The sequence below is a fragment of the Caloenas nicobarica genome, chromosome 5 (genome assembly GCF_036013445.1).
Source record: "Caloenas nicobarica isolate bCalNic1 chromosome 5, bCalNic1.hap1, whole genome shotgun sequence".
Classification (NCBI taxonomy): Eukaryota; Metazoa; Chordata; class Aves; order Columbiformes; family Columbidae; genus Caloenas; species Caloenas nicobarica.
The window spans coordinates 40,169,827-40,196,965 of record NC_088249.1 but is presented as its reverse complement, the minus strand read 5'-3'; the positions used below and the strand labels follow the sequence as shown (position 1 = coordinate 40,196,965).

The window sequence follows — 27,139 nt, the reverse complement described above, 5'->3', positions numbered from 1 at the left end:
GCGACATGTCCTAGAGATAAAAACCAGGTTTTAAATAGCAAATCCAGTACTGTAGTTGTAAAAACTCTAACTGTAATACCTCAAAGGTATGTCTAAGGGAGTAGTTTTGACCTTAAGGAAGTGATGACGCTCTTCTGAAGAGCAGAAGTTTTGAAAATCTAGTACAGCCCCTGCTAAAATTGAAGCAAAACTCCTAACAAGGATATCAGCAGGAACAGGAGCAGGCCCAGATAATGATTATTTAGTCCTTGATGCTATGAACATGTAGACTTCAATGAAATTACTCTTGGGAGTAGTTGTCCATCCATGCATGGTCAGGGCCTTCCTCTCTTACACCGATCCATCTGCTAATAAGGACTCTCAGGTCTTTCTACAATTTATTAAACAATTTGTTTCTTCTGTGTTTCCAGAGGCAAATATTTTTTTAGGACATTTACACACTGTTAACATTTCTTCCTATTTGCTGCTGTTGTTGTTCATTATCTATTCTCTGTAGTGCCCACAATGTGCTGGGTGTACTCCAAGCAGAAAATTACTGTTATTGTAGCCCACGCTCCCTAGCCATGTACAAAGCCGCATTGTTCCAGCCAGTCTACAAGCGCAGGGGAAGTTAACTCTCGCTGTGTTAACACTGGAGGTCCTGTTTTCAGACTGGCTTTGCTCTCCTTCATGTCTGTAGCTGGGACTTCTAGGGTTGTATCCTGTGTTTCAGAGCACAACAGGGAACAGCTGCCCAGAGGTTTTTTCCAGCTCCTGATGGGGAATTGCATCTGTCCCTTCTACAACTTGCAGAGTTAGGGGAAGGTTCTTGCAGGCTGGCCCTCTTCAGTGGCTGTCTTCCATTACAGAGAGGATGTGTAGCAGTTTATTGTTTCTCATATGTTGCTAAACCCAAAAGTTACAAGTGTGTTTACAAAAGACTTAAGGGCAATATTTCAATGATACCCAAGTAAGCAGTGAAAGCGAGCTTTTTTTTCCCCCTGAAAAAGAGCTCACAAACCTGAATACCTGACATCAAAAGGGAAAGAAACCAAGAAACAGGAATGTCTAAGCTAACTCACAAAAAACTTTCACTGAAAGGCAAAGAACTCCTTGTCCATCTCCCATCCCTGACCTGTGCTCTGCTGTCCCACCTCCCCCCCCCACACACACTGTTCTTATCTGGGTGGCAGCCTCTGCCCTGAGTCCTGGTAACTAGTTAACCAGACAACAAAAGTTTCATGGGGTTAATCTGTGGCACCATCTATTCCCTGCCCCATCCTCCCTCCTGGGCTCTCTGCAGAGACCTGGGAGGGGACTTTGGCCTAAGCATTTCTCCTGCAAGATGGCCCTGTGGAGATGCTGAAGGCAGTATTGTGGCCGTCCTTGGTGCAGTGAGAGACAAAGGTGCTCTCTGGCAGAGTAGAAGATGCAGCTGGAGCCACAGGGAAGCATCAGATATCCTAAAAGGAAGGCAAATTGCTCAGGTTAATGCAACAAGATGCTAGAGGGCCGTGCAGTGATGGAGGTGTCTGGTCAGAGCAAGAGCAGAGGGCCAGCACTCTGGTGCTGTTTTGTGGTGGTAGGAAGCACAGATATCTGATTTAATGGCCAGTCTGGGAATTCTGATTTTTGTTCCTGGCTCTGTCCTGAATTTGTAGTGTGGTATCAGCTATGTAATAGGCACTCCCTTTGCCTCCGTTCCTCCCCTATAAAACAGAGTGCTTTCTGAGTTTATTCATCCCAAATCTAAAGGAGGCAGTTTTCAGTCTAGGCTCTGTCCCAGGGTGTTTCAGAAGGGGTTTGTAGTGGGCACCTGGAGGCAGCACTTTCATAGCATGAAGCTTCACAGCATGAAGCTTCAAATCCAGCTGCAGGGTATTGGGGTCGCTACAACAAACCACCCTTCCACTGGTGCTGGAAGAGCTGCTTTGGGGGGCTGGACCAGGGGAGAGGTTTTAAAGACCTGATTTGGTTCACAATGTCAGTCCACAGGTGATTGTGTTTGCAGGGCTGGGTCATGCATTGCTATCAAGGGGGCTGAGTAGCCAAGGTGTAAACATCACACACTGGCATTGCTATCAGAGACATCAACTGCTGCCTATATACATCAAGCAAGTATGCTGGACTGTTAAAAAATGGATGCCAATAGCTTGTTCAATTATAATAGTTTCATTCATGGCAGTCAGGGACACACTCTAAAGATGTGATATTGTACCATTTCATTGCATAACTTCTAGACTCAAGTCTCTGCCATTTTCATGTGAATACCTGCTCAGTTCTGTGCATACTGAAAGGTCTCTTTGTTTCCTTTGTAGCCATGCCTCTCTCGCCTCTCAATGTTACTGTAAGCCAAGTCACCAGCAGCAATGCCAGCGTGGTCTGGGTGCCAGGATTTGATGGCCATGCACCCCTCCACTCTTGCAGTCTTCAGGTATGGCCCCTCTGGATCGTCCCCTGCGCTGCATGAGGAATGGGGCTCCCCTGAGCCATGGCACTGCTTCGACCATATTTTGCTCTCCTAACTGCTTTGTAGCGGTGTTTGAATTCTTATTCTACTGTTTTAAAATATGGAAGTTTGACAGGTTGCAACCGAGGGCATAGATAGGTGCTGAACAGCAGGGCTGTTTTTGAGCATGAAGTGTCCAGTTGAGAATTTGAGACTGGCCCCATTCTCCCTCCCAGCAGGTTGCCCCATTGGTTGCTCATGGCAGCAGCTCCATGCAGAGCGGTGCACTGCAGCACACGTGAAGCACGTATCACTCTGTGGGAAGTGCCCTTGGGTGGCTGCAGGGTGCTCGCGTGTCCTGCTTGCGTGGAGCAGCCGGCCTGTGGTAACTTGTTCCACTGCAGTAGCCCGTGGCTCCAGTGTCAGCTCAGCCCTGTGCTCTGCGGTGCCAGAGGAGATGCTGGGATCCGGACATACCCGTGAGCCCAAGGGATGAGGAGCTTGCAAAGTATCGGATGTGGTACAGGAAAGGTGGGAATGATGGAGGCAGGAGACAGATTGGGCTTTTTGATACAAAGTCAGGCCTATATGCCCGTTTTAAAGTAACCTTAAGCCCTGCCTCTAAATCTTGATTGGTTTTCCGTTGTCAATGACCATTTCTGCCCAGAAAATCAAGGGTGATAATATCCTTTAGCTCTATCCAGTGCTGAGTACTCAACATCTCTGAAAAGCTGGACTGTTTCTTCGGGTCTGTGGGAATAATGATATGTGTCCAGCCTCAGGCAGTTTCTAGCATTGCACACTTTACTGTAAAATCAGATCAAACTGCTGGTAACTGAGTGTCAAAAAGAAATGGCAGTTCCTGAAGCAGGCCATGCAGACACAGCTAGGAGGCACATTCCCCATGGATTTGTCTGCCGCGTGTGAATATTGGGCCCTTGTGCTTTCCCTACCTGATGACAGCAGCAATGTGAGCTGGAGTGGAATTTCTGTGGGGTGTTGCCAACTATGTAGAGAACAATTATAAACACAAGGTATGCTGGAAGCAGCCTAGCTAATTTACTTGCATTCCTCTTTTTATTTGGGGATGAAACCAGAGATTTCATGCTTTGATGTTTATTCCCTTTCATAAGTAAAATAAACCGTCATCTTGTTTTAACTCACTGGGAAGAGGAATGCCTGAATATAGCTGGCCCCAATCTCTGGGTTTTGTTGCTGCTTCTGTTCTTGTTTGCAATCCAAAATGGTTTTCTTCCTCTGTTTAACAATGCGAGTTATCTCCAGTTGGAACAACCTATTCTTCCTGGCTTGCATGCTGCAATGCTAATCACCATGGGTTTTGAGTTCCCCCTCTCACTTTTGGCAGGAGCAGGGGTGGGGGGGGATGGGTCATGCAGAAAAGAGGCAGAATCAGAGCAGCTCAGTTTCTGTCCACTCAGCAGTCTCTCACCCTTTTTCTAAGCCTTTTCTGTTCTATTTGGGGAGGACGAAGTTCTTGTGTTTGGATCAGGGAGCAGAGTAACTTGGCAATAAGCCCCTAGTGACAGAAAGCCGTGCTTTCTCCATCTCCCACGCTGAGAGATTTTGTGAGAGACACTGACCCACATTTCCATGTGAAAACGCACACGCTGCTGGCTCCCCGTGATTGCAAGTCTGGTTGGAGCCTCCTAGAAAGAGAAGAGGGAATTGAAACTTGGCTGTGGTTTTCTGGCACTCAGGAAGTGCAGCAGGTGCCCCAAGAGCACCGTGTTCATTCATACAGGTGGTTTGCTTCTGAGACAGCGTAGGGACTCGCCATGTTTACTCACTGTTAACACAAGTCATGCTCCAGGGCGTAAAGGGGGCAGATGTAAGAGCCCAGACTCTTCAGACTGTTGAGCAGAAACATATCATCAAACTGACAGGGTTTTACACAAAAGTCTGCTTGTTTTTTGCCTGCTTTGGATGACACTGATAATGACAACAGTATGCTTTTCTATTAAGGAAGCTCGAGATCGTTCCTTTTTATTAATCAAATAAATCAGCCAAAAGTGTGCATGAGAATGAGCAGAAGGGCAGGGAGAAAGGGAGAAAGACTGCTATATAAAGAATACAGAGTCCACATGAGTGTTTTACTTTTGTCAGTACTCCCAGCTTTGCTATTTGATATGCACTTCAGAAGAAAGATAGGCTGAGCCTGGGTGCTATGCAGTGATTTCTGCTATTGTCAGTACAAAAGCAGGAACATTGAATCTGTCTTTTCATTAAAAGCACACAGTGATATCAGATTTAAATTAACATCTGTGTTGCTTAGAAGTTCAGATTCGGGGAGTGAGGGGGAAACAGTTGCAGGAGTGGTAAAAAGTTTCTTTTCAGTTTAATTTGAAACAGTTTAGTTGAACCAAGCCACCAGTGTCTGCCATGTCTTTAATCCACTACAAAACTGAAAATATGCAAACTTCTGAAAAAGGAGTTGAGAAAAAGGTGACACTGGGCAACAGGGAAGTTGATCTACCAGTTCTCATTGCCCAACTTTAGACAAGCCTCAGAAGCTAGCTGCTAGCACTCAAAGCAACATGCACATTTGGTGTTTTTTAAAGGAAATAATAATCAACTGTAGAATTTATAACATAGGTAAGAAAATGTTTTAAAATGTGGAACCGAATTTTCAGCTGGTGGAAAATTGTTGTACTGCCAGAGTTAGGAGAGTGATGTCACTTAAACCAAATTAAGACATGGCTCATGATTCCTAGTTTGACAACTCCTTTTTCAGTATTATAAACAGCACTGGTACCATATCTATTCTTACACATTCCTAAACTAACCATTAAATGAACTCTTATCCCTCTGGACCTGTTAGTCATAAGGCTTAGGGTAACAGTCTTCTCCATTTCACCCTTGGCACAGGTAGCTGAGTCAACAGACGGCCAGGATGTCTCCACTGAAGTCACCCCAGTGCCCCCCTTTGCTTACGTTGTGCAAGGCCTGAAGCATTCCACCAACTACAGCGTTCGTGTGAAGTGCAGCAATGAGATGGGCAGCTCCCCGTTCACTGACAGGGTTTATTTCCAGACGCTGGAGCTTGGTAAGCAAACAGCAGACGAGAACAGGAAAGCAGTTCTGAATCTGAAAAAGAGACGATGATGAACTTCATTGAACTTCTCCTTGCTAATTCTGAGATGCAGGAAATGTGATACTGTCAGATTGCTTGTCCACTCTAAGGCCCTCCTAATACCTAAGATAAAATAATAATATGCAGTCAAATGTGGTTAACAGCAACGATGTGTGATAGACAAGCTGATCCAGCCATGAGCTTCTGCATGCTGGGCATATGTCCCATTGGCTCTCTGAGATTCTTGGGGTCTCGCAAAGAGACAAGAGACATTGACCCACCTTATCTTCTGCACTTGAAGCAAACATAGTGCTGGTGGCTTGCAGAAGTTCTTCTCTCCCTTTACACTCTCCCTTCTGGCTGATATAAGGAAAGAGGGTCTCTTGAGCCATTTTTAGTATGGATAGTGCTTTATTTTCCTGCACAGAGTGATTGTGTTCTGTTCTCTGCTTTCAGCTCCAAGCAGCACCCCACAAAATATCCATGTTATCCAAAGAGATCCTGGTCTGATTTTGGAGTGGGAAGGTGTGGCTCCAGACGTGCTTAAAGAAAATGTCCTGGGATACAGGCTGGAATGGATTCAAGATAATGTAACTCAGGTAACAGATTGAGAAGGGAGCTGAGCCATTTGGCACAGAGTTGGAAAATGCTCATATTAAATTTTCTAGGCGTTAGGGTCCCTCATTCCTTATCCATACCAGGGGACTAGATTGCTGGCATTGCTTTTGTGTAAGGGGATCAATTCCGCTTTGCCACAACTCTTCTGCATTTGGCCTCAAGATTTAGGCCCATTTCTCCCTTCCTGGTTTATTCAGAATTCCTTCACTTGAATGTCAGCGGACAGACAAGTTCTCTGCCATTGCTTGTACAACAAGGACAACACAGAAAGAATTCAGTTTGTCTCTGCCTCTTTCCAGTGCTGTCCCAAGAGCAGCTCAGATAGTGCAGGATTTGGGCTTTTTCTCTCCTGTGACTGGGACTCGGCTTTTCAAATCCTAGCGCCAAAAGTGCATTTAACAAGTGAATGAGTTATACTTTAAATACAGAAAGGAGGCTGCGGATTCTTTAATTTCATTTACAATATGTAGGGAGTTGAAAGGACCCTGTCAGGGTAGAACGCCTTTCATTTGTTATTCAGCATTGACCTTTCCCAGGTATCTATCTGCCTTTGAAGTTCAGAGCATTTCTTATGGTTTCTCACTTCTTAATATGTGTTTAGCTGGTGCTTATTAATGGTGAACAAGCCTGTAATAATAGACAGGTAGATGGAAAAGACTTATTTCCTTTTTTGCATGACCCATTTTGTACTAGGTCAGCGTCATTGCCTTTGAATGACAATATCTTGAGTTCCTATTGAACTTACATTGTGTCAGTGGTGACAGCCAAATCTTCATGGGTTTACTGCAGATGATGTGTGTGAAGAAGATCCACAAAATTGCTGAAAATATGTTGGCCTTGCCATCCTAAGTGAAACTTGCCATTAAATTCAGAAGCCATTTGGAATTTGGTCAACAAGCTGAAACAGACAGACTCCTCCCCTGGATTAAAACTGTCAGATGCTTTGCAGTATGTTAGCACATCTTTGTGTTTAAACTACAAGAAGGAGGTGTATCTTTTAATAGCAGAAAAAAAAAATCTATGGCAACTTTCATGGAAGGACCTCAAAGGAAGAAAACATTAAACCTCACATCTTCCCCATGCCCTGGGAAGCTATTAGCAGTTTTTGAGAAGAGAAACCCAAGATGACAGCCAAACTGAGACTAGGACCCCGAAGTCTCAACTCCCAACCCTTTTTATAGAACCAGTGAAGTACACAGCAATGTTTTGGTGTTGTTTGAAAAGTGAAATCTTAGACTAGATTCCTTTTAAGAAAGCTTACATTTTGTTGCCGTTTGCTCTCAGGGGGAGATGATTGTGCAGGATACCAAAGCTAATCTCACCACGTGGAATCCTCTCAAAGACCTGATCATCAGGGTGTGTGTGCTGAACTCTGCAGGGTGCGGGCCCTGGAGTGACCTTTTCCTGCTTGAAGCCCGGGAGGTCATGGGTGAGTGTCCACAGCTGTCCCTTCAGTTTTGGGAAAAAAGTTACAAGTGCTGGGACTGCTGTTTCTCTCTGACTCTTCTGCTTTCAGTGCTTACAGCTGACTGAGCCACGTGGCTTTATACAACAGCACACTTCATCAAGCAGAGTAGAAAATAAATAATATTTAAAGAGCTGGTATAAACAAAACAGCTTCTGGCCACTACAGTGTCTTCTTTAATGGGCTTTTTCTGTGCTTAGTGCAGAGCAGGGCAAGAGGAAACACAATGGAAAAGGTGCAAATGAAAGTTTGAAGTCCTTCATTTAGGCTTAAGCCACACACATTTACAAGAGTACATGTGACAGAGAACTCCTCTAACATAGATTCTCTTCTTTGATATAATTTGAAGTCATTCCTGACTAGTTTCAGTTGAGCCTGATTTAAACCATGGTCACATGGAGTTTTGTAATGATTTTACTGAATGTGTTTATATTAAACCAGTTTAGCTCTCTCCATGGAAAAGCAGAGCTATGAGTAGAAGAGGAGATGATAGTACAGAAGCTGTACCATGCAATCTGGACCACATGGAAAGGTTTCTTGAGAACAAAGAACATGCGTGTATGGAGTGCATTCCTCACGCTAAAGGGCATTTAGGCTCAACTGCGCTGCTTTGCTCGCTGCTTGTATTTCACAGTGACTGGGAAGTGGGAGTCAGGCCATGCAGCAGGGTAGGGTGTTATATGAGGAGATGGGTGGAAGCGAGAGAAGAATGCTGCTTGTGAAGGAAACTGTAAAACAACTAAGAGGAAGATGTTCAGCATAAAAATATGGATTGAAGTCAGTGAGGTGTGATCGTGCAAAAATACCACAATCTCCTGAGGTTTTGCTCCCAGTGCACATGGAAGGATGGGACAGCAATCTCTAATCTCTGGTGCTGACCCATCTGCTGCTGCTTTCTGCCTGACCCATGCGTCTTTTGAGGAATCACATGAACATTGATCCCTCCTGATCCCTCCGCACTTAGGAATGGCAGGGGGAACCTAGAGTGGGCTTCCCAGGCAAGCAGGGGGTGGGGGACAGAGGCAGAGTAACCAGGAGAGACCTGTAGCCTTACTTGCAGTAGTGCATCTAATGCTGGTTTTAATGTGCATGTTACTCAGAAAGGCCCTTTGGAACCCGGTTCTTGTGATGAAGTCAGTACTGATGGTTACGTGTGAGCACGCAGGCACTGTGGGATCAAAGCCCTCAAATTATTTAGAGCAGAGTGAAGGGGTGCAGGGGTCCAGAGCTGACTCTACTGGAGGTTGAGTGTTTGCTCCATCAATTTTTTTCTCCTGTTTTTTGCTCAGTTATTTTCTGTGGTATCCAAATACAGACAAGAGTACCTGAAAACACTAGAAGATCACTTTGGAGAATGGCCAGCACTGGCAAGAAGCCCCAGGGAATGTATAGGGTTTACATTTTACAGGGAGCTGGAATGGGATAATCCTGAAAGCACAACATGTTTGCTTGTTTTTATTTACAAACCACTTCAAAAAAGTAGCATCAGGAGCGGTGCTTGTTTTGGCCAAATGCTGTCTGAAAGCACACATACTTCTTCACAAGCATAACAGACTGGAAATAAAGGTTCACTGTGGAAACACTGACAAGCCTTGAACATCAGAGCTGCAGAAAGACTGCAGTTTTGTTTCAAGCCTGGTAGAAAATATAAGTCGCTTCCTTTCCTAAAATAGCAAACTGGCACTGGTTACTTTATGTGACAAATGCCAGGGGTGGTTTCTGACCAGCTCCTAGTGCGGCAGTAAGGATGACTAAGCTTATATAAACTTCTAAGTTGTATTTGTCATCACAGCAAAGCTGGTGGGAGCTCCACCCTGCTTATGCAGAGATCTTGTGCACTATTAACAAAGATGGTTTTAATATTTTCAGAAACATTCTCAGTAGAAACCTCGCTCTTTCATTGCAGAGGGGGAACAGACTGTTGTAATAGCTTTTTCCTATCTATAATCTTTGTGATCTTATGCAGGAGAAGACTCTTGGATTACATTCTTTGCATACCTTTTTGATATAAAACCTGCTACACAAATAAAAGGGGTTCTCTCATCATCAACTACTCCTAAATACTCATTTAAGCTCATCGGATAGTACTGTCTTCCCTCTGCCTTGTGCAGTGTTAAGGCCTATGCCAGTTGGAAAAGCGGGGTACAGGAGATGGGAGAGAGAAAGAGCTGGGGGAGGAGAGGCAACCCGGTCTTCACTTGCACTGCAGCCATCCTCTCTAGCTCAGTGGCACGAGTGGGAAGCAATGCTCTGTGGAGCAGAGGAGGAGGAGGAGAAGCAGTAAATTTCAATGTTAATTCCTATTTCTGACCTATTTGTTATAAACTGTGGGATGGACCCGTCATTCCTAGTAGTTTCGGAAAAGGGAGAATAATTTTGGTTTGTTTTGATCCATTCTCCTTTTGGAGACAGCCCCCAGAAGGTGACCGAAATCCCTGCTGTCTCACCAGGCTGGCTAGCAGACAGAGACTAGAAAAATAGACTGAGAGAGGTTTGCCTCACCCTAGGGAGAAGGAAACCTTATCGGTAACTATCGGAAAGGACCTTTTACATCAGTGCTGTTAATTGTTTCTGCCCTGATTGTTTGGCAGGAGCAGCCCAAGTGATTGGCTTGGCAATTGTGGAGTGGGTTGTAGTTACCTTTCATTTTATTTTCATTCCACTTCTGTTTCTGATCCCTCTCCCTCCTCATAAGCAGCCTTGAAGGCCAGGTCAAAAGGTGCAGCAGGAGGGAGTATCATAAAACGCAGAGCCTCTAAAGCCTTCTGGGTGGGAAAAGAATATGTGAGTCACAGAAGGAGATAAGAAAATAGGTGCTAAAGCTCTGATAATTGTTTCAAGTGGAGAAGTACCAGTCTGCTTCTTCAATGGTCCAGAATTCTCTTTCCTAAAGCTCTGTCTGTTTATTAGACTATTGTTTCTTTAAAAACTTGAATGATAAAGCTCAACAAAGTAACTAGTATTCAAGCCTTAGAAGCCTTCTTTTACCTGCCAGGGCTCTGCCAGTAAGGGTGTCTGACTCCTTTTCACATACGTCTGTGCAGAGGTTCATCCAAATCTCAGCCAATTAACCTAACATCTCTTTTAAGGGCAGGCTTACTTATACTCTCATGACATATAACAGGATTATTTGCACCATCAAAGAGGAATCTTCCTTAACTTCTGGTAAAGCACAGTCAACTGCTGAAGGTGAGCAGGGGAGCATGAAGATGAAGGAAGTGCTTAGGGGGACCTGTTACCTGTTCTTGTTTGCTCTTAAACAATTTGGAGGTATGAGGGCTATCCTAGATTTTAATAAACCCATTCAAGTTCACATTTAAGCTTTAGTAATTGTATTTGGAGAAGAAATCTCTCAGGGAACTGGATTAATTTATCTGCTGTTTGCCAAGTATAGATAATACTCTTTTATTCATCACCATATTGCTTATCTTCCTCTCTGGCAGGTTAATCAGATTGGCATCATCTCCATTTCTTCTGTAGACAGTTTGTAGTCCAAAGTATACATATTCTGGGAGCAACTATTAGACAGGAATTGGAACCTGCATGCTGGCTAACTTATTGCTTGTCTCGCAGGGTGTTTTTTAAAATTCACCTCTTTTTTTTAGTAGAGAGACATTGAAAAGTTAAAACGAACCAACAACACTGGGAAGTTACAGCCAATACTAAGTCCCACAGGGTGCTTCTCCCTGTGAGAGGGATGAGGGGGTAATGTAAATGTTTTCAAGCAGATTGCCATGAGGCAATTGTCTTTCTCTGTTGTCTTTCAAAATGCTATCAGGTCGGCATGTAGGCAGCACTGTGTAGCCTGGTCAAAGTTCTGCTGGTTGCCTCAAGCAGGACAAAGTGAAACCTGCACAGAAAACGCTCATATTAAGCAACCTTTTTGTCTTGAGGCTCCAGTTTAAAGCACCCCAGATCGTGAGCTTGTGTAAAGTAGTATAATCTGGAGCAGCACCTTTGACTTTCTTGAGGCTCAAAACTAAGAATAGCTTCTGATAACTGGACACATCTGCTCTGTGTTTGCTGTGTGAAACAGCTTGTTTTTCTGATGACTGAGTAGCTGATTATGCCAAATTCCAGTGTACAATTATCCACTGTGTACACCAGATCCAGCAGCATGGCTCTTCCATTTGAAAGCAAAAAGAAGAAATATCCCAGTGTGGTCTGTTTACCTTTGACAGTTTTCTATTTCCTGACTGGTGTTTTCTCCATCATCTAGGTGGCCAGAGACAACCTCCTTATGGGACATCCTGGGTTCCTGTGGCACTGGGCATTCTCACAGCTCTGGTCACCGCTGTTGCCCTGGCTCTTATTCTCCTTCGAAAAAGAAGAAAGGAGACTCGTTTTGGGTAAGGGAGGTTCTCCTTGTGCCAGTTAGAGAGATCATTGCTTTCTCCTCCAGTGTGATTTCTGACTCAATTGTTTTTCAAAAAGCATTGTATCTTGATTACTTTTGGCACTTTCTTTGGATAACTGTTTTTCACAATTTCATGGGCAAGCCTGTATTAGAGAGTAGAAGGAAAGTGCTTTACCTTTTCTTCAAAAGGAGAACACAAAAAATCTAGTAGAAAAAAAATGTTATGTCAATATCTGAGTTTTATTAGAATATGGAAATATAAACTAGATCGAGGTGGTTGTATAAGTTCTCGGCACTGCTGCTTAAGAGATTCAAAGAGAAAAGACCCACAGGTGAATAATTTTCTGTGTTCCTGTGGGCCGGGCCCTTTCTCCCATGCTGGTTTTCAGTCTAGCAGCTGCTTGTAACTTCCTGACTGCCCAGAACCCTCTGTATCCCTGTGAAAGTCTCCTTTCCATCACCTCTGACCCTTGGCTATATATTGCTACCTGCTGCAAGCAAGTTTCTTATTCTTTTCAGAATCTCCCAGACCTCCCTCTCACAGCAGCATCTCTGTTTATGTGATTCTTTGCAACCTGCCCCAACCTGTAGCTTCTCCCAGGCACTCAGGACAAGTCATTCCCCTCTTTCAGAAGGCTCCAACCCCCTCTAGGTGCATCAGCACCCGTCCTTCCTCCTCTCCAGCTACACCCTCTTTAACAAAACAGTCTGTAGTATTTATATGCCAAGGCAGGAGAAATCGTCCATCCTGTTCAGCACGCCCTTTTAGAAGCAAATAGCCCATGTAATCATGGCCCTGTGTGTCTTTTCTACCTTCTAGCCATGCCTTTGGCAGTGTGGTTGGCAGAGGGGATCCAGCAGTCCACTTCAGAGCTGCCAGGTCTTTCAACAGGGAAGGCCCAGAGCTCATTGAAGCAACACGTAAGTAAAATGACCTGAGTGATTATGCCTGAGAAGCTGTGTTCATGCATGTACTATGCTCCCTCTTAATCTTCCCTGAAACTGATGTTTTTGGATTAAGGACATGGGCTAAGGTACAGGTAGGCTTAGACACTGTGGGTGGCAGAGGTGAAAGGCCAGAACTGCAGTTGCCATACCAGTTACGTAGCACTTGTTAATTACAGCTGCAGTCACTGTGTGTATTAGTGCAAGGCATAAATTTGCCACTCCCCTGGCCCAGTTTCACACTACAGGGACTCCTTCAACTGTAATGTTATGCAACAGTGAGATAAATATGGCTTAGCAATATTAGCAGTATGCTTTAAACTCAGTGTACTGAGCTGTGCTACAAGCATGAACCAATTGTTCGATGTTGGGAGGCCAGGAATTAGTAACATCTCCAACAGGAGACTGAGCCCCACGAGTGGCCAGCGTTAAGATGATCCATTTCTGTCTTCTGGTTCAGCAGGGGCATGGCTCTCTGGAGCAGCACTGCATGGCTGGGTTTGGGTGGTGCTCCAGCTATCTTTGACTTTGCTCCCCTCGGTTTCGAGGCCTCTCCATTAAATCTAGTGACCATAAACTCTTGGACATTGTATTACCCTCTCGGCCAGGTACTGTGAGACTTCTACTGTACTTAAAATAGTCTGAGAGCCAGTCATTGAAAACTGGTGCAGCTCTATCAACTTACATGAAGCTGTATGAACTATTGTCTGTCCCTTCTGATTGGATTTTGTCTTCTCAGCATTATCTACAATAATTCTGTATTTCTGTTGCTCTTGGTGTGTTTAAGGGCGGTGTTATCATACCCTGTCCCTTTCAATACTGTTGGTACATTTTCTTGTGGTTGAAAGTTATTGTCCTCTTGTCTGTGGTGAGGCTAGAAGACATGGAAGGGACCTCTATCTTCTTCAGGTTTCCCTGTTTACAGTATGGAAATTGGATTTGAGATTAAGATTGGAAAATGTGATTCTTGGTGTTGTGAAAGAATATTTAAGTATCCCTTATTTGACTCTCTATTTGTTTTTTGTTTTGGTTTGTTTTTTGTTTTGGTTTGGTTTTTGTTTTTTCCAGTGGAGAGTGTAGGGATCAGTGATGAGCTGAAGACAAAACTCAAAGATGTTCTAATCCAGGAACAGCAGTTCACTTTGGGAAGAATGCTGGGCAAGGGTAAGAACAAAAACTCAACAAGGCTTTACACTGAAAGTCCCAGTTGTGTTATCTTTACTGTTGAACAGGGAAATGCAATTATGAGCAGCGTGTTTTCTCTCTTTCTGCTTGTGGATGGCAATTTAAATGGAACTTTCCCTTCTGCTGGCATAAAACGTTTCAAAGGTTTAGCATAACTAAGAGGATATTTGCTAAGCCTTTCCTATAATATGGCTCTACAGAGTTATGCACTGCAGTCTATGCTCAGGTTTCCAAAGTACTATTGATTCACTGGTGTGTGAATTTTTTTCAGACATTTAAATAAAGGAATATTCAATCCAACTTCTCTTTCTAGTAACAAAGTGGTGCTATAGAATTCCTTCCATTTACATAAGCATATGTTAAGTATTTAACTGAGACAATGCAGAGACAGATATGATCTACTTCAAACACTCCAACCCTTCAAAAAAAAAAGAAGTTAATTCAGTTAATTCTCAACATCTGGGGTGGCTCGACTCCAGATTTGAGTTTGGACTTTTCTAGAGGCACATTTGGAACAGGTACTGAATTTTACTGACATTTATCCTCGTTAGTTCAGGTAGGTCCTTAGGAGCTCTTCTGATGTGGATCTCCCACTGGATCTCCCACACAGGTGCTCCTAACATTTCTCTGAGGATTTCAGGTCAGGAGGGATGGCACCAGTAAAGGTGAGGGTGCTTCTCACTTAACTTTAGCTAAAAGATTGCCCCAGAAACTCTGTGCGAAAAGATGGTTTTGAATTTAATTTCCCAAATGGCAGGCCAGTGTGCTAACCATTGAGTCATCCTTCCTACTTCTCAGGCCGAAGGGGATCTCTTGAATTAAGTGAAAACATATAATAATAAAGCCTGTAACTAAGAGAGGAGCATAATTCAGGGGTCATAAGCAAAAGGAAGCTCAAGTGTTTGGCTTCCTTTTTCTTTATAAGACTAGTTCTATTGCAATTTTTTTGACCCTTTCCCACTGGGAACGTTCTTCCCCTCCATCCCTCCCAGAACAAATGCATTTCGTTCAGAGCAGGAGGATGACCTTCCTGCAGAAGAGATCTCAGAGGGCTTTAACAATGCTAAGTAATTAAACAGCTGTGTCAGCTGTTTGTGAGTGTCAGCTCTTGGGCAGTTTCTGGGATCCTGGCTTCAACCCTTCTGAGCTGTCCCCATGACACGTAAAAAACTGGAAATGGGCTGCAGTGGGGCCCCTGGGTGCGAGGATGGTAGCTGGCAGGATCTGGTTTGGTGTTGTCAACCCCATTCCCCCAACCCTACACTCAGCACACAGGTTATAAGATGGCATGACTATATTATCTTGGGCTCTGCTGACTCTGCAGCTGAGCAACAGCTCCATAATACAGAAGCAGCACAAAATGCCTTTGCTCCTTCCCATTTTTCTCTTTTGTGGTCAGATCTACTGTTCATTTTGAGTTCCTCATACCAATGCATTTGGGGTGAGTTAAGCAGTTACAAAAATAGGGAGAGGAAATCTAGAGCCAGATCTAATGCAAAGAGGCTGTTATACTGTGGTATAAAACCACTTCAGGCTAAGATAATTTGAAGAGGGTTTGGCCAGTTGCATTTCCTCTTATCTCCCTTAGAGAGCACAGCAGGGTAAACGCTTCCTCCCATGAATTAGCATATCACACACACACAAGTAGGCTTCTATGTTTTGTCTGGTCAGCTGTGATTTCATAGAAGCCATTCCCTGAGTTTTGAGAGATAAGGCCTGATTCCGTCTTAAATGGTTGAGTCCCCGCACTGTTACTCAGCTCTGGTGGGTGTCAGCCCTGAGAGCTTCTTCAGCCAACCCATCCACTCACTAACAGCTAACAGCCTCCTCTCTGACCAGAGCCTCTCTCAGCCTCATCCCTCATGTGGCTTCCCCAGAAATGTCTGCCTGGGATCCCAGCTCGTACTCTGACTCTGCATGGTCAGTCTGGTAGAGGATTGCTTTCTTTCCCTCTTGTTTTCCTTTGCCTTCTGGACTGCCAGCACAGTAGCCCCTGTCTACTGGTAGTGCTGCCTCTTCTAGGCAGAAAAATGCTGAAAGCTGCTGGCTGGAACTTGCAGAATGAAAAATGAAGCCAGTAGCTGCATTTCTTATGGTTATTCAGCTTTTTTTGTCAGTGACCCCTGGAGTGAACCTGCTGTGAATCATACTTTCTTCACAAGAAGCTGTTTCCTCACTGCCTGCTCTGGTCATTTCACAGGGGAGTTTGGGTCAGTTCGAGAGGCACTTCTGAAGCTAGATGATGGCTCTTTCCAGAAAGTGGCAGTGAAGATGCTGAAAGGTAAGTGGGAGCAGGGCTACCTGAAGTACTTAAAGAGATGAGAGCTTGGAAAGATAAAACGCTATCTGTTATTTTCTCCAGCAAACATCCCCTGTCACCCTTTACTCCTCTCTGAGCTTCCCACTCAGCCACTCTACCCATGTTGTCTCCCATCCTTTTCGCGTCAGTCTTTTTGTAGTGGAAGCTCTTCAGGTAAGGATCTGTACCACCTTAGTTGCTTGTACAGCACCTAGCACGTGGTGAGTGCAACCAAAACCAAGTCATAGCTACAGTGTCTATGTATAGAGGATCTCATTCAGTTTCTTGATTCAACACAGCACTACATCATGTGGCATAGACAGCTCAGACAGGTCTGCTTTGCCCTAGTAATTCAGCAGTGAAAGACTGTATTCCTCCAAGCATATATCCTAGATAAACAGAAGAGTGTTTGGGCTGAATGCAGCGACAGCTAACTCATCTCCATCAGGCGTATTCGAGCAAGTAGTCTAACTCCCTTCCGATTTGTCATTTGGTGGGTGTACATAACAAGGACAACTAACACATTAATCAGGCAGAAGTCTGTAACAAGAAAAGCAATTAATAGGTATAAGCCAAATCAAGCATGTGCAGATATGTGTGTGTGTATATAGATAGATATATGTTAACCTATGTTATTTCACTGGTGTTGCCTGTAAGGCAAAAACTGATTGACTTAAAGCAGAGTCACATTTGCTTATCTCTGGAGTTTGGCTGCCACAGAATACCGGTTTGTACTAACATTAGTGTAAGTTCCATAATTTTCTCCAATTTCAACAATAAATCTAATCAGTTTGCAAGCTGTTTTGTGTAAGTCGGATTGTCTACCTTCAGGCATCTAACTTGGGAACTCTGTCACCCTCCAGGGGCACCTTCCTTTCTCCATTGACTGTAAAAAGGGAACCTGCTTTTGTCTTCTGATTCATGTTTAAATTACTTACCTAAAGCAGATAATGTGAATGCTCCCTCACGGGTCTAAGTCTCATCTTGCAGCAGGACTGGAGGACTCCCGCTAAATTCAGCAGCAGCAGTGGGGGAAGTAGTCCATTGGGCTAATTCTTGATTATGTTGATACACTTCCATGAACCTGAAGTAATAGCAGTGAGAAATAATTTATTGCAAATTTATGCTGATGTCACTGCTGAATTTGGTCCAAGTTCTCCAATAGTGTGGTTATTTAAGAAATCTTAGCTCTAATACCTTAGAAGACTCAATCATGCTGACAGACATAAAAGTAGTTGATCTTTTGTGCCACCCTCATCAGACTTGACTTGGAGTCCACTGTGCCAGCCAGGGGCTCCAGGCTATCTTCTCAGTTTCAAGATTTTCTTTAATTTTGTGTGACGTTTCCTCTCCCCGATGTTGTAGTTTAGGTCCTTTTAGCTAATTAAGTCTTACATCTTTAACACACATATGTTTTCCATGACTTCTATGGCAAGTTGTTCCTAAGAAGAAAGCTGCTAATCAGGAGGTCTTTACTCTGCCAAGAATCAATTTACCAGATGTCCCTGATGTGTGCTTACTGCCGCCCAGCCCCAGAGAAAGCGTCAGGCTCTGCTTTGCTGTAGACTGGCTCATGTAGCTGTAGGTCTGAGAGGATGTGCTGTGCCACAAAGAGCAAGCTTCTGATGATCATTATCTGTAAAGTACCTTGGAGCCACCCACAAAGGAGGAAAACTTACAGTCACTTTTTTTCCCAGCGGACATCTTCACCTCGACTGACATTGAGGAGTTCCTGCGAGAGGCTGCATGTATGAAGGAGTTTGACCACCCGCATGTCACTAAACTGATTGGTAAGCCAGCACTGCTGCTCATGGTGCCACAGAGCACCTCCTGGTCATGCACAGTCCCACACAGCCTCACGTCCTCACCCCCACTGTGGTCCAACAGCACTGCCAGTGCAGCCACCTCTGTGCTGCCTGGAGTCCTTGCATGTATCAGCATTGCTCCTTCCTAGGCCTAGAGGGAGCTGCAGTGTGTGTAAGTGCTCACAACGCTTGCCCTCACACACTGGCAATGAGCATCTCTTATTTAAGCCATTTCTTTGGTTCTTGCAAATACTACAGAGAGAGTCTGTCTGGCTGAGAAATGTCTGAACTGCTGTGGAATGTGGACAGGTGGGTTGGTAGGCAAGTAGAGGGGAGGGAGATTGTGCCTTTCCGAAATACTGGGTAAGAAGCAAGACATTCATGGGTGGGCACTATGGAACATGGGCAGTTTTCAGAATGTGGAGGTTGCTCTGCAGACGTGGGGCTTTGGGGCTGTCTGGTCTGGAGTGATCCTAGAAACATTTATAGCCAGTCCTGCAAGGAGAGCTGAGAGCCACTGGGCACTTAGTCCTGCTGCTGAAATAAACAGGGTTAGAGATATCTTAACACCTTCTGGCATGACACTGTACAAAGGAGCTTGGAGCATGGAACCAACGCACCAAAACTACACATCTCCTCCAAATTTGTAAGAGAAAGGCACAGCAAGCAGTAACATTCCCCTTGGGACTGATCTGTTTGCTAAAACCCCTTTGCTGTGCGTGTCCTCCTTAGGAGTCAGTCTACGGAGCCGTCCCAAGGGCCGTCTCCCAATTCCCATGGTGATCCTGCCCTTCATGAAGCATGGAGATCTTCATGCTTTTCTGCTGATGTCACGGATTGGGGAGAACCCTTTTGTAAGTCTGTTTTACTGTGAAATTACTTTTGGGAGGATATGGACTTTCAGAGAATGTACTTGGATCATTTCAGGGTTGGTCTCCCAAAGGCATTGGCAGATGACCAGATTTTGATACCAGAGGAAGTTGTGGGATGTAATGTTGAAGTATTTCATTCCATGCATGTTGAGGACCAACTCCTTCATTCCATCCCCTCCCTATATCCCCCATCCCTGCTCAGTGATCTAGCAGCAAATCTTGCAGTGTTGCCATATATGCTTGAAAGTTTCCAGGAACAGAACTTAAACTGTTATTTCTTTCAGAACTTGCCTGTTCAGACGCTCCTCAAGTTCATGATTGACATCGCCAGCGGGATGGAGTATTTGAGCTCAAAAAATTTCATACACAGGGACCTTGCAGCTCGGAACTGTATGTAAGTGACACATGAGTTTTTAGAGAAAAGAAGGACCAGAGTGTGTGAGAGAGGGATGAGAAGCCTTTGGCGTGACAGAAGAGGGGAGGGGTTGTGTCTGAGGATGCTGGTCTTTGCATTTAAGTGAGGCACAGGGGAGCCATGGCTGCGTGGGTGGGGTAGTGTGGTGGCGGTGCTGGCAGCAGGGAGCAACTCCTAATGTCCCACTGAGCTTCCAAATCGACCCTGTTTATAAGGAACTTTTCCATCGTTGGTCTGCACATGTATTTTCATAGAGTTGATTACAATGTATGTTTGTAATTAGTCACTCTAATGGCTGTGTGTCAGCATGGGCTATTTGTTCCGCAATATAATGTAACCAACAGGAGAGAATGGGTTTGGCTGTGTTAGGAGAAAGGAACTTCCATTGTAGCCTGAAATCTGTATTTCGTGTATCTATTTTGAGAACTTGATGATCACAATATAAGAAATGTAGAATTTCCCTGAAAACTTGTGAAGAATGGCTTATGTGGAGAATGCCTTTAGAAATAATTGCATGGTGAACACACTGTATGATCCCACATTGCTGTTCTTGTCCCTAAGCTGCTTTGCCTGCTTTGAAGGGAGAAAAAGTCCTTTTTTGTCCTCTCTGCTTCTTCCCTGAGAATGGAGCAAGGAACAACCCATTCTGGCAGACAGAACTCTGCCTCAGAACAAAACCACGACAACTGGTAAAATCTGCAATAAGACACAGATTTCCAAAGGCATTTGAATGTCCAGATGTACAGACAGGAGCCTGGTAGTCATAACGAAAAATGATGGGTTAGCCTGCTTTGACATTTATGACAAGTGCGTACTGATTTCCTATTTTTAAGCATTTTAAAAAATACAGACTTCCTTCAGAGGAAGCTGAATGTCTATTTCATCATGTCTTCTGGGAAAAGCAGGGAGTCCTTTATGAGACCTGGGAGCATGAAGTCTTTGTGGGCTTTACTTGCACTACCAACGTGTCTTGGTTTAAGTGGGTGACAGCAATTGAGATCATTAACCAGGCCTGGAGAGAAGATCATGCAGATCTAGTTTGACCAGTTGTAATAGGCAGTCTAGGCAAGCAGCTGTGTTTTCTGATTGCCTGTACAGGGTGTAGGCCTTAGTGGTAGCAATGAACACCACAGATGTCCTCTGTTAATCTCAGAAGATACTTTCTGTAGCTGAGTTCACTTTGTCTGACAGAGTAGACCATCTGAGCACGGCCATTTCTTTACTTCCCGAGTCCTAATTATCTCCCTGTTAGTCTCAAGGAGCTGATTTGAGACCACTAAACTATTTCACATTGGTCATCAAGTAGATGAAGTCATTATCCTTCTGGGCAATACTTGGTGAACTGTATAGCTCAGTCTGCTGGCCAGACAGGGACATACCTCTTTTTTTGCCTGAGGTAGCCAGTAAATGCTTTTCTCAGTCATTAAAACTTTCCCTTAGGTTGGATGAGAACATGAACGTGAGTGTTGCAGACTTTGGGCTTTCTAAGAAAATCTACAGTGGAGACTACTACCGTCAGGGCTGTGCTTCCAAGCTGCCAGTGAAGTGGCTCGCTCTGGAAAGTCTGGCGGATAATCTGTACACAACACACAGTGATGTGGTGAGTTTTGCTCTGGTGCATTTGGGGACCACCTGTATTCCTGCTGAAGTGCAGGAATCCTTCTGTGTGCGCTGAGGGTGGTAAAAGGCCCTGGTGATGGGAAAGGGAGTTTGCCTTGTGTTTGAGGGGCAGTGCCACCTCTACCTTGGATGCTTTCAGAACTCAAGCCTAGAGATGTGTATGAGTAGTTCGTGGCAGAAGACATGAACCCTTTTACTCTTGTCTATTGGTCTTTCTTCACTGCCTATCTCCATCCCCTCCTTCAGCTTCCCCTTCTTCTCCTTTTCCTCTCAGTTTATTCAGTCTCTTCTTTCTTACTCTTTTTCCTTTCTCTTCTGAATAACAGTCTGAAGGTGACATTTGAAATGCACATAAGCCACACACTCACGTACAAGTCCAGCAATGGTATTCCATCCTACAGGAGGCATTGGTGAAACTTTGTAGACTGAATATGTGCTTAGACACTCCTCCCCATGACTTCATTCTTGGAGGGTGAGGCTAAACCCGTTCACCTGAAATTTTTGTTTCCTTTTCCTTTGTTTGTTTTTTCCTTTGGATACCTTGTCCCCTCTTCCTTGCTGCCTTCTGATCTGGTTTCACACTAGTTTTATCCTTCAGGCCTGTGGAATGCCTTCCCAGGTATCCATGTCACAGTGTCCCTGAAGAGATCACTAACACCGCCATCTAATTCGGCTGCTGTGTTGCCCAGTGATTTGCTGCAGCCACTGTAGACAGTGGTTAGTGATTGGTGATCATTAGTTCAGCCACTTTACAATAGACACGGGGCAAGGTTTTGCTTATGAAAATCATAGTTTTTTGCATCTAGCAAACCTTGCAGTTTAGATTTAAATGTACAAGTGTGACTGTTGCAGTGCAGAGCACAAATGAATGTGAGCCATAAGTGGTTTGTTCCTTGCCCTGCTATTGGCTAAACTCTGCTTTCATTTGTGCCTGTACATTTCCAGTAATGCAGAATATTGCCTCATGAATTAAGCAACTCATTTGTAAGCCCCAAACCAAAACCTTCATGTAGCTGGGAACCACAAAACTGATACTGCATGCCTTAAAGAATCATGAGTAGGAGATGCTTGGCAGAGGTCTGCAGGTGGAGGACAGCAGTAGCTCCTAAATTTTCCCCTGTTCCACTGCAGGATGGGGCTAAGCAGGGCCTCCAGCTGTCTCCCAAGATGATGTGTCAGCATCAGCCAGGTCATTTCTTTGTTTTCTAGCTAGAGTCCTTTCACCACAGCTGCTCACGTGACACTACCCCAGGCTTGGAGGGTCGGCACAGTCCGACCATGCTGAAACCCCAGTCCAGCAAGCAGGGAACTGTCTGTTCACTTGTTCTATGTTCTGTTCCCCTTTCAGTGGGCATTTGGAGTGACCATGTGGGAGATTGTGACCCGAGGGCAAACTCCTTATGCTGGCATTGAGAATGCAGAAATTTACAACTACCTCATCAGTGGGAACAGGCTGAAGCAGCCACCAGAGTGCCTGGAAGATGTGTGAGTACTTCCTCGCCCTGCTTACAAGTGATTCCTTGAGAAATTTGGCTTGCTGGAAGGAAACAAGGGCAGCTGGCTGGGATGCTGATCTGAATCTATCCACTTTCCAATACACAGAGGCATTCGCTAAAAAGTCTCTGGGTTAGCTACCAGACACTCTCTGTTGGCACAGCTCCCTGGAACCTGTGGTAGCTACATGAGTGGCTAAGGGTTTGAGCAGTGTCAAACTTAGCAGTGCTTGGCTTTGTGGAAACTATAGTTGTGTTTCCAGAAACTCCCTGCTCCCTACCTTTCAGGCCAGCATCTGAGAAAAGACATGAGTTTCATGGCACAGCCTAAAGGCTGAATAGAGAAGCAATCAAGACTATGAGGAAACTGGATTGCAGAGGCAATGGCCTGCATGTATCTTTCCAAACTGGATCTACTACCCTCACAGAAATAGGAGGATGAAAGAGAAGAGGGCAGATCGCAGGATCTAAGGTTCTGTAGATCAGTGTCCCACCTTAAGTTACAGGTAGAAACAAAACTGTGACAATTTTTCAGATACTGGTTTCAGACATTTTCAGACTTGCAGGAAGGACTTGGGTAGCCCACAGGGGAGCAGGTAGCCACATGTTGCAACCTGTGTTCCTGCCTTAGTCCTGTGACCAACAGACCATTCTTGGCCAGCAGGTTACGTGAAATGTTTGCTCCATGGGTGGTGGCTGGCGTTTCCTGGAGTCCCCACATGGTGCTGAGGTCCCCCAGGGAGTGTCACGATAACTTCTCCCAGGGTAAAAGCTTGCCTAATCTGGACAAGGTGAAATCAGTTCACTTAAGTGCCCAACCAAGTCTCTTGTTTCGTCGTACCCAAAGCAAGGCATAACTATGAACACTGACTTTAGTGGCCTTTTCAAGCCATTTCTTGTGTGTAAAATGAACAACATGAAGTCCTCTTTCCTCCCTCTTCCCTCCTGCTCTCATGGTGGATTATTTCCTGTGATTTCCTTTCTCCAGGCTTTTTTTCCACATAGGGAATAATCTGTACTCTTGTTATTAAAGCTGTACACTTATATCTTCTCAGCAGTTCATTTTACCTGTTCCTGAGTTTAAATGAAAACATCGTTATACCACTGCTTAAATTCATTATATGTCTGCATCTTGACTGCTGTGAGCAGCTTTGGTTCCAAGTTGTAGAGCTTATGGCCACAGGAGGTTATAGATGCCTGAAGTAGAGAAGAGATTCAAAAAGCTGCTGTGCATTGAAGAAAACTCCATCAAAAACTACTAAAAAGCTACAACCTTCATTTCAAGAGGACCCTGAGCTGCAGGTTATTGAGACCTGAGAGAATATACCAGAAGGACCTCACTACATGCTCATCCTCAGCTTATGTGCTTTCCCCAAGCATCTGTTACTGGCCACTGTGAGAGGCAGGGTGCTGGGGCAAACGGACTTTTGGGCTGATTCAGTACAGCCAGTAGTTTTCTACCTTTCTTTCAAATGAATTTCTGCTCTTTGCCAGCAAGGGTAAAAGAAATTATTTAATTTAGTGCCACAGAATAGGAAGTTTTTATTGTATCTAGAGTATTGAGTTATTTCTTGTGTTGGTGAGGGACATAAATCAGGATCAGGACAACTGAGCCATATAAGCTTTCTCTAGAACTAGCATGAGATGAAAAACAGTCTCGTAAAGCTGATAGCAAGCAAGGGACACAAAAAGTAAAATAAAAGCTGTCATGAAATGCTCTATTTCCTGGTAAAGGCCATATCAGATTTTTTTCCATTTACGAGTTTAACTGAGGTTCGTTTGTCTGCGATGTTTTTCAGTGCCAGTACTGTGCTTTGTTCCTGTTCCCTGCAGAACTGGCAACAATAACACCATAGGAATGCAGCTGCCAGTCTTGTGGGTGATGCACAAAGAGGAGGAGGGGGACAATGGCTGTGGCCCAGAGGGCTGGGGCGAGCGGCCTGGCCGGCAAGAGCCCAGCCAGCGCAGGCTGCAGGGGAGCAGAGCTCCTCACCCCTTGCCCGATCACAGGCCATCCAAGACAGCAATGTCCCCTCTCAGCGGCCCTCGGGCAACCAAAGCTGAGGTAGTTTGACCACAGGAGAAATGCTGCAGGACAGGGCCTGAGGCTGGTCATGGGACTGAACGTGAACTTCGCATAGGGGTGGTGCCTTTGTAGCAGAAAGGCTGCTTCAGCATCCCTCTTCCAGCAGTGAAGGTGTTGTCCTTCCTCCACAGCACTTCAAAACAAACCCACTGTCCCTTTTCCCCATCACACCGGCAACCTGTCAGGCAGGGACAGCAGCACACCTCTGTTATGCCGGGAGTGCCGAGTTAACATGCTGCAAAAAAAGAATATTCTGGAAACATTATAACTTGCAAGTCCCACAGTTGGATCTCTGTTTTTCTTCCTGTGCTTTATCTGCTCTTGAGCTAGAATTTGGAGGAATGGCTTCAGCCACAACAGGGGTTGTCGAATGTTTTTTATGAGTAAATTCAAAAGCCATTACAAAGTGGTGTCACACTCACGGTCCTATTATAGCTCTCCAGAGACAGTGGAATGAGGCTTTAACCAAGAACTACAGCATCCTTTGACAGAGCTTTTGGGTTTTTTGGTACTGCCTAAAAAATTATTTTGACCAACGTGAGAATGCTTTTGAAAATGGGAAGGAATAAGGAGTTAGATCTGTAATGGCTGTGCACATGCTGTCACCTGTGCAAGGCCAGAGGCAATAGGTTTTGGGCAAATTGTCTGTGCTTTTTAAGCTGTACTGCACAGAGCCCCTGTTTGGAGGTGCAGGGGGTGGCTGCTGCGCTTCTCAGTGCTCTTGTCCCTCTCTGTTTTGCAGCTATGATCTCATGTGCAGATGTTGGCATCCCGAGCCCAAGCTACGCCCCAGCTTTGGACTGCTCCGGTCCCAGCTGGAAATGATTCGGGGGAGGATGTCCACACTCTCTTCCAGTCAAGATCCTCTCTATGTCAACATTGGGAAGGACAAAGAGGTGTCTGCGAGTGACCCTGCCCTGCACGCCTCCTTTGGAAACATGGACAGTGAAGAGACTCTTGCTGGGGCAGCTGCTGCTGTCACAAGTGACTATCGCTACATCATGAGCCCCTTGTGCCTTGGAGATGATGCCGAGGGTGAAAGGCATCCAGATGGGCAGGAAGGGGAGGACAAAAGCCTTCTGTATGAGCTGGAGACAGAAGGAGAGAAAAGTTGTTAGCCTGTACATCGCAGTGACACTCTGCTTCCCTGGGACAGGATGTGTGCAGCCACGGTGCCGTATTACCTGGGGCTCTTAGGTGGGGTCTGGAATGGCTTTGAGCAGCACAGGCCAGAGCTCTTGAGCAGCTTTTGTAGCTTTCACCACCTGTGTGGGCTGCAGTGGCAGACAGCTTAGAAGGACCGCAGCCCCAACAACTCATTGGATTTGGAGGAGTGGGGCAGTAGGGTTACAGGTTGATGGCACCCTGCTGAAAGGAGTTCAAAGCTAAGGTGGGAAGTCAGAGTCTGTGCTCTGCTCCTTGTCGCTGACTGCTGGAGCAGACCTGAATGCACCTTCTGTTCAGTCAGTGCTCGCTCTTGTGTAGATGTTGTCTTCGATCCTGGCTGCGTGACTTCGGGACTGGTACCTCTGAAAACACTAGTGGGTATTCACACTGTCATTCAGGACAAGAGGGCAAAATTCCCCTTGTGTTCACTCAGCAGTACTGCCTAGACTTGTTGCCTACCTCAGTGGTTCTCAAACTGATCCGCAGATCGGCTTCTACCCAGCACTGAATTCAAACATCTGGCTTATTTCATGCGGTGACACTTGCTGCTTCCTCAGTCTGGGGCTCTTTTAAGAGTTTCAGACGTTTTGATGAGCAATGAAAATTAGAAAAAAATTAAAATCCAGCATTTCTCTTCTTTGTTTTTCTTTTTCTTCTGTTTGATCCCAGTTCAGACCTGACTAGACTTGCAGCTGGCATTAAAATGTGAAGGGAAGGACAGCAGCTGGCATATGTGAGGACAGAATCCAATTTCAAAAGGATGGAAAGGAAACAGTGTAAAGAGGACTTAACAGCAGTATGGGGAAGCAGTGCTAATTAATGTTAAGTTCTGCCCTCCAGGAGAGGAAGGAGACAGCTCAGATACAGAATGGCAGACTTGCTTCAGTTTCAGTGGGAGCAGGATTCAGCATTTGCTTTAAAATAGGATGTATTTAATCTTTCTCTTAAACAGTCCTATGATTTTTTCAAATAACCAAGTGCTGTAGCTGCTGTAGTGAAGGTGTGAAATCAGTTTTGGGAAGGTGTATGTATTGGGGAGGAAAGGATCAACTAGGAGATCTCTTTCTGAAGAGAGAGCCCTCATGATGAAAAAGCTTGAGAACCACTGGCATTCCTGTTTAGGAGGTCTTGTGGCATGCTGTAAAAGCCACATCAGAACATAGACTAGTATCACCGCAGCCTTCCAGACAGGGCAAAATTAATGGTTTTGCTCTTCGGGTTTTGTTTTGTTTCGTTTTCTAATCAGCATGTCTGACTTCTATAACTGCAAGCGCTTGTGTGGTTTTTAATAAT

At 44.9% G+C, this 27,139-nt stretch overlaps 1 protein-coding gene across 3 annotated transcripts in view; it reads left to right on the top strand.

The window, feature by feature from the left end:
* TYRO3 (TYRO3 protein tyrosine kinase) overlaps window positions 1-26,482 on the top strand; it is a 41,492-nt gene extending 15,010 nt beyond the window's left edge. For all 3 annotated transcript variants that reach the window (XM_065635588.1, XM_065635587.1, XM_065635589.1), the window contains 14 exons: window positions 2,298-2,413; window positions 5,315-5,492; window positions 5,976-6,118; window positions 7,422-7,566; window positions 11,822-11,951; window positions 12,780-12,880; window positions 13,973-14,068; window positions 16,290-16,370; window positions 18,086-18,178; window positions 18,926-19,047; window positions 19,350-19,459; window positions 20,921-21,080; window positions 22,449-22,585; window positions 25,422-26,482. In XM_065635588.1, the coding sequence (XP_065491660.1) occupies window positions 2,298-2,413; window positions 5,315-5,492; window positions 5,976-6,118; window positions 7,422-7,566; window positions 11,822-11,951; window positions 12,780-12,880; window positions 13,973-14,068; window positions 16,290-16,370; window positions 18,086-18,178; window positions 18,926-19,047; window positions 19,350-19,459; window positions 20,921-21,080; window positions 22,449-22,585; window positions 25,422-25,797 (1,988 nt within the window). In that variant the 3' untranslated portion in view covers window positions 25,798-26,482. The remainder of the gene's footprint in view (window positions 1-2,297; window positions 2,414-5,314; window positions 5,493-5,975; window positions 6,119-7,421; window positions 7,567-11,821; window positions 11,952-12,779; window positions 12,881-13,972; window positions 14,069-16,289; window positions 16,371-18,085; window positions 18,179-18,925; window positions 19,048-19,349; window positions 19,460-20,920; window positions 21,081-22,448; window positions 22,586-25,421) is intronic.
* The last annotated feature ends 657 nt before the right edge of the window (window positions 26,483-27,139 follow it).